Source organism: Amblyomma maculatum, chromosome 10, assembly GCF_055883805.1.
Source record: "Amblyomma maculatum isolate TAMU_Amacu chromosome 10, ASM5588380v1, whole genome shotgun sequence".
Lineage (NCBI taxonomy): Eukaryota > Metazoa > Arthropoda > Arachnida > Ixodida > Ixodidae > Amblyomma > Amblyomma maculatum.
In genome coordinates this window covers 93,629,646-93,636,855 of record NC_139353.1, presented here as the reverse complement: position 1 = coordinate 93,636,855, position 7,210 = coordinate 93,629,646, and the positions used below count along the sequence as shown (strand labels likewise).

General features: G+C 46.0%; 1 protein-coding gene across 2 annotated transcripts in view; it reads left to right on the top strand.

The window, feature by feature from the left end:
* Positions 1 to 3,970: 3,970 nt before the first annotated feature.
* The window catches only part of LOC146177035 (uncharacterized), a 60,577-nt gene continuing 57,337 nt past the window's right edge, over positions 3,971 to 7,210 (top strand). For both annotated transcript variants that reach the window (XM_084583065.1, XM_084583066.1), the window contains exons 1-2: positions 3,971 to 4,450; positions 5,945 to 6,333. In XM_084583065.1, the coding sequence (XP_084439191.1) occupies positions 4,245 to 4,450; positions 5,945 to 6,333 (595 nt within the window). In that variant the 5' untranslated portion in view covers positions 3,971 to 4,244. The remainder of the gene's footprint in view (positions 4,451 to 5,944; positions 6,334 to 7,210) is intronic.

The window sequence follows — 7,210 nt, the reverse complement described above, 5'->3', positions numbered from 1 at the left end:
ACGAAGAAAGCAAAAAAAGGGCATGATGGTACGTAATGATCTCGAAAGTACATTCGTACACGTAAGAGAGAAAATTGCCTATATGACCCACAAAATGGCAAGCCACTCTTTTGGTTACAGAGTAGTTGTGCTCAGCTGGTTGTATGGCTGGCATACGCAACTACATATACGTCGAATCCAGATTTGCGATGGGCAAGTACTGCACCAAGATCACTACCACTGGTGTCCGTGTGGACTTCAATCGGATTCGCCGGGTCGAAATGGCGCAAAATAAGAGAGGCCGACATCGTCGCACGCAGTTGACCAAGCTGAAAAATCGGTATCGCTTCCAAGCAGCTGATTCGAATTGGTAGCAACTGATGCGAAGTTGCGAATAACCCTCCTAAAATAAGAGAAAAGCCCGAGGAAACTTCGTAGTTCCTTATTAGTGGAGGGTCGCTTGGGGAACGCAGTCAGAGCAGCAGTTCGGTGAGATCAGGGCGTACATCGTGTTTCGAAACAACGTGACCTGAAATGGTGAGTTCATGGACAGCAATAAGAGCACTTTTTTTTTTCAGCCGCAGGCTGGATTTCGCGAGGCATATCAAAACGTGCTTTGGGCGACATAGAGGTGTAAGAAAATTGGGCTAAGTAAAGCGATATCGTCCATAACAAATACACATCTTGCATTGGAGGCCACGCAAAACAGCGTACATCACTCACTCGATAGTTACTCTAGCACTGAATAGGCCGAAAGTCATGACGGTGAACTTGTAGACGCTGTCAGGGGTCGATTTTGGCCCTAAGTTTCAGCTGCCATTGGGACCTGCTAATAACCAGATCGAAAGTCAAGTGATTAAAAACTCCGCGCCTTGGAAGCAGTCCAGAACGTCATCAATGCAGGAAGAGGATCGATGTCTTTTCTTGTAATCTTATTAATGCGATGGTAATCGACGTAAAATCGCGACGCAAAATCTAACGCAGCCATATTTTTCACGAGTACTGAGGCCCGTGGGCTGTCTAAGGTTGAATAACTTCGCTTTGCACCATTTTGTCCGCCTGTTGTTCAATAACTTGGAAGCACGATATTTGCGCTGACGCAGAGGGCCATGGGCACCTGTGCCAGTGTAATGCTCTAGAGTCGACGTTGGCCCAGAAACAGGCTGGTGGCAGAAGGAGCGGAACTCCTCAAGGAGCAAGAATCTGGATTCGCTGCGGTGGAGGAAGAGAGGCATTCATAGAGTGAAGAAGATATCTGTCGACAACAAGAATGACACATGAGCAGGTGGGCCGAATGCATCCATGCCGAGCGATGGTGATCCTCCGGCTCGTCGGGGCTGAAAACAGAACCGAAAGCCGCACGGTACCGACGCATTCACTGCGGTGTAAAGCGAAGGAGCCTGAAAACAGGTTCGAGACTCATAATGAGGTGAGGCTGTCGTATATGGTGAGCAGGGCATAAAACAGGGGCAGTGGCGGCGAAGAAAAATATGAGCTGGCGTCAACACAACATTGCATCGCGAACAGTGTCACAATCAGTGATGAGCACACAATATCGGTACTGCGAAAAGAGGTTTGCCAGAAACAGACGTATCATGAAGTTGAGCCTCCGTAACGCAGGGAGCTTGCTACTTGAGTCTCAAAATTCATCTTGTTAGCGCAAAAGGACAGGACACACAGAAGGAAGACACGTACACCACAGGCGCCTGTGGTGCACGTGTCTTCCTGTGTGTCCTGATCTTCTGCGCTAACAAGATGAATTTTGAGACTGATCACCAACTAGCCCAACAATTAACGCTTTCATGCTACTTGAGCCTGAGAACAATGGATGACCGCGTCGTGGAGCGATAAGAAATCTCAGGCCAACATGATATTGCATGCAACATATGACGACAGTACGATGAACTCGATCGCGTATAAAATATCTTGGATGAGTATACTCGAGCAGTACACGCGCCGCTGGCAGCTAAAAGAGATGCGCGCTTGCAGCCCTGCCGTCATAAAGGGGCGTCTTCATCACATTCCTCAAATAGCGGCAAGCGTTGCATCTATCACAGAGATCGCACTGCACCGGTGTCGACAGGCGCCGTCACAGAAACACCCTCTACAAAAACTTCAAATAAATTAGCTGCAGATAACAGAAGCATTTTAACTTTCGACGACAACGCAGTTCTCGCCTCAGGATCCCGTGACACCTAGTTTTCCTATCGAGTTGTCGGGGGATGACGCCGCAGAAGTTGAGCGCCGACGCGAGGAAGGCGAACGGCGACCATGAGGTGACATGGTCAGAAAACAGCTTAGATGGATTTGGGATGGTTCAGAAGGAGGGGAGTACTTACACTGGTTTCAGTAGCTGAAATCTTCAGGAGGCGGACGAGAGACGCCCATGCGTCGACGGAAATTCAACACCACATGACCTGCAAGCCGCAGGTGTACAGATGGAACGATTGTCTGTCGTGTGCTATGCGTTTGCCAGTCGTGAGTATAGCGGTCGAATAAAATCGGCGGGTTCTCTAATAAGGCCAAGGTGCTTAACATTGCAGATGATCGAGACGGAGCGTATGTCGTTGGTGGTCGGACAACAACGGCCGAGTATTTCAACTGGGCTGCAAGATATGAGCTGAGGGGCTTGAGGAGAGCTTCAGACACGTACTTGCTATTGAATAATCTAACTGGCGCACATTTGGAGCTAGGCGTGCTTGATATCGGGAAATAAGGGAGAGCTGTCAAGCAGCATCTTCCCGAATGAAGGTTTTAGCCTGCGGCAGGAGCGAAGACAACGCACCTGCATCTGTCAAGCCAGCAAGCGACTCATCTTTGCGTAGTGTTCTCGCAAGTCAGAGCCCTCTGTTTGAGTCTATAGTAAGTGGAAACTCTGAGATAGCGTGACAACTTCAGCGACAGTGTGCAGGTTTTGCGCTAGCAACATCTGAAATGCGCCGTCATTGATTTCCTGAGAATGTACTCGATCTTATTGGCCTTTGACCGGTGTCAAATGCCGATGTGATCGGTGCGTTCAAGCACGCGCACTGGTCGACGACATATATATATCCTCAATGCAATTCGCAATTCTCGACTATCTGCTGACACCCCACACGCAATCGTTATCGCGGAGTTTTCTGACAGACGGATGGCCGAAAACTTCACAGAAGCTGGCTTTGAACATGGATGTACCGTAATGCCATGTCCGTGGTTCCGGTGGCACAGCTAGATACGCCGATGAAAGCACGTTATTGAGCTTGGTTTTCGTGTCCCAGTTGTTATCAGCGCTCACCAGCTCTCATAGGATGTGTGTTGACTCTCAACGTCATAGTTGTCGGTTCCGCTGAAGATGGCGAGGTCTCGCTGGCGTAGAGAGCTGTCACAATTGACGGCTGAGCCCATTTGCATGGCTTGGCGGTGCGTCTTCAGGCATCATAGGAGGTGGTAACGTGCGGCTGCGCAGATCCAGGGCGTATGTATCTTGTCCTTTTTCTCGTCGGTTGAGTGTTTCTGGGGTCTGATTGCATGTCTTTCTCTCTCTCTCTCTCTCTCTACGTAAACAGGAGACATCTCGAAGTATTGAAGTGCCGTGTGCTTTCTGTTTACATATTGATTTGTAGAGCTGAATTTTATTGTAATTATTTGCTTTTTCTACTTGCTCCATTCTAGTGTGGGGCGTATAGCGGTAGTGTTCGGATTTACGTCACCAAGGAGAGAAAGGCGGCAGTACTGTGTCGCCGACGCAATTGGACTCAACGCGCAATGTCCGCAAAAAGTTCAAGTTTCGCGCCGTGGACCGCAGTCTAGTTCCACAATTTTGAGATGGCGCCACAAGTTTGAAGAACCTGGCCGAAAGAAAATTTTTTGTATCAATGAAATGATAATAAATCTCATTTTATAAGTATGCAACCATACATTTTATTACATTCAAAGTCGTTCGTTTCTATTTGTTTTTTAAATGTAGATAATAAAACAAGAACTAAAACCGCAGCTATCAACATGCGACCCAACGTCAGTGTCATCGCGCGTGAAACCAAAATGGCGCTGCGCTGAATATTTTCCCCCGTGTGCCACCTGTGCCCAAAATGTTACGCAGCATCTAGACATCACGTCTGTCACAGTTGAAAAGTACGCGTCTGCGGAGTCCTTGGTCTGTCACGGCTACCATCAGTATGGGAGACGAGCGTCAACTTACTTTCAGGCTACACTGCTGCCTACTGCATCCCTGTGCTCGCGAAGTCGGCGCGCTGTGTTAGTGCCAGTGCCTTCGTGGAAGCTAAACCATGTTCCTGTTGCGCACGCGGCGTGCTTTAATTGCGCTGCCGGCTACGCTGCTGGCAGCGCTGACTATCCTGTGTTCGATATTCGGATGTTTAGCTCTCGAAAAGAGTCAGCCCGACTACAGCGTCTACCACAACCTCTCCGCCATCTACGCCGAAATTGCTTCTTTGGCTCAGACCTATCCGGCCTATTTTCAGGTCGATCACAGGTGCAGTATGTGTGCTCCCCTCTGATGAAATGAAATTAAAATGTGTCGCTTTGGCTTTATGTGCGCCGACGCGGGTATCTGAAGCATCTTACTAGTATATAACTAGTATATATGTGCAGGAACCATTGGTCTGACTTCAGGCTAGGAGAAAGTGCTCCCGTCGACTTTTGAAGCAGCCGCTGACTTGTATCTATAACCTGTTGTTTCAACCGCTGCTCCTGACTGCGAATTATAACGTATAGGCTGGGTGCTTGATTTTTTTTCTTTTTGCACAAATTGTGCAGCAGACTGCAAAACAGTGGGGTAGCCACGTCAGACATGGCCTATTCAGCACCAGTTTTGTCAACTTAAAACAGCCACACATGTAGTGTACTTTAGGATAATAAGCACTGTCTTGTTCCCTGTCATAGATTCACTGTGAATAGCCCCTAAAAGGTAACTTGATACCTTTTTTTTTTGATAATTCTACACTTTAGCTTTAAACGCAAGTTAGCAAATTTCCAGGCCATAAGAGGGCTTCACAAAAATGCTTATGTTGCATACGCTGTGTTACACTTGAGCAGGACAACTGAGGAACATTTGAGCAAGACAGGTGGACAATATGAGCGTTACTGACTTCTTTATTGTAATTGTATAATGATTAAAATAGGGTGTCAACACTGCACACTGAAACTATGGAACAGGAGCATAAAAAGAAAGAAAATGTGTTAAAAAGCCCTACGATTCTTTGTGATTGTGTCATAAGATTTGTACTAACTTCTTTCTTTAATTTACTCGTGACCGAAAGCAACCCAGTTCTCTGTTTGGTTTGATGCTAAACAATCTTGAATAAATTTTGAAAAGTCATACCGTGTGTTCATTGCACGCATCTGAAGGAAGCATGAGAGCTCATCTCACAGATAAATTAATGCTAAATCTTCACAGAAAGCATTGTATATATGCAGAAGAAATTGCAGCTCAATAAACTCCCAAAGAGTCAGTGCTGTTAGTTTTGTCCACTTTTTGATCGTAGTGAAAAACAGTTCATGATTACGCTGATGATTTCTGAGCAGCAAAGAATGCATTTATAGCAGGGAACACTACACCCACAGTTAAAAATATGTTCATGTCAATGGATCCAGACTTTTAGCAATTAGACTGAAAGCAACTGTGGCATTAATTGGGACATGAGTGGTCGCTTGGTCTAGGCTTGGAGATGCACAGGAATAAAACAAGGGATCATTACAGTTGGTTTGGAAAAATGGCCAGGCCAGTGGGGGGGATGTTGTTTTTATTATTTTTTTACCTTACCTAGTTCCTTAAAGCTCCTTGTCATTGAAACATGGCAATATGTCTATACAGACCAACTTTGGTTTGCCGTCAGTGCTCTCCAAACAACGTCGTTATGTTTGTGATGACACACCTTGGTCACAGCTGTCAGTATCTGACCTTCAACACCCTTATAATGTGACGTTGCTTTCTGCGTATTTGTAATCGCAGAGTGCTTGTTTGCAGGTTCAAATCGCACAACGGCCTCTCCCAGCTTGTCGTGCGGCTTGCAAACTTCTCGGACAGTTCTCCACACGCGGGTCCGCAGCTGCAGAGTTTCAAGGTTCGAGCATTGCTCTCATTTGGGCAGCGCGGAGGCGAGCTCGTGACTGTCGAGAGTGCCCTGCATTTCCTGCGCCGGCTGTTAGCGGGACTTACCGCTCCCAGCCACACCTTCGACGGGGCGCTTAGTCGAACGCTCCTGTCGAAAGTGGACCTGCACCTGGTCGTGTTGGCAAACCCTGATGGAAGGAACTATGTCGAGCGCACGGGTGACTACTGCTTCGACAGGACTACGTCAGGACTCAGCATGGATTCCCTGTTTGGCTGGGATCTGGACCATCGCCAGATGGCCGGTATGGGTATCAAGATTTTTCTTTCTAGCTTGTATTGTCTTTCTACTGATTTCTTTTTGTTTTTCTTAAGGCTGGACGCAAGCAGCCAATTTCAAAACATTGGTGGCTTTATTCATCAGCAGATTTTCCAGCTACCTGCTTAGTGTGTGGGGCCAGCTGTATTCCTAGCTCACCAAAGTGCCTGCGTTGTCATCATTATCTTGCTATGTCCCAATGAAGGGCAAGGGATGGCCCATATCCCTTCAGTTAACTCTGTTGAAACCATCAAAAACAGGTGATTATGAGGGGTCTACTAATCACTTTAACAAGCTGTATCTGAACTACCTTGGTGTAACATGTATCTAACTGTAGCTGTTTAGGTTATCTTTTATGCATGTGAGGAACATTTAGCTTATGTATTGTACATATCTTGAAAATAATATTTGAGGGCAAATTTTCAGGACAGGAATTTACCAGTTTAAAAAGCCTATAATAATAACAAACTGTGGTGAAGATATTTCAGAATGTATGGAACGTAGCTCTAAGCCTATTTGTCTCAAATTTAACGATATGGCTTGATTCTGCTTATATACCTCATTTTGGTGTTAAGTCTTCCAGAGCCATAAAATGAAAGAGGCGACCTTGAAGGGCTTTGGGAAATAAATTTTTCTAAGGGCATATTTGCATGATTCTGCAACATATAAGATATACTACAATGCAGCTATTTAGACAATCATTCTCATTCAAATACTTCCAATTTTTCTCTTCTCTTTTTCTAGGACATGAAATAAATGCCACTCTCTGAACTTGCTAAAGAAACAAACTCCTAAAAGGGCAAGAAATGCACTAATAATAAAATTTAACATTGCAGTAAAAATACCTCAGATCATACAAAGTA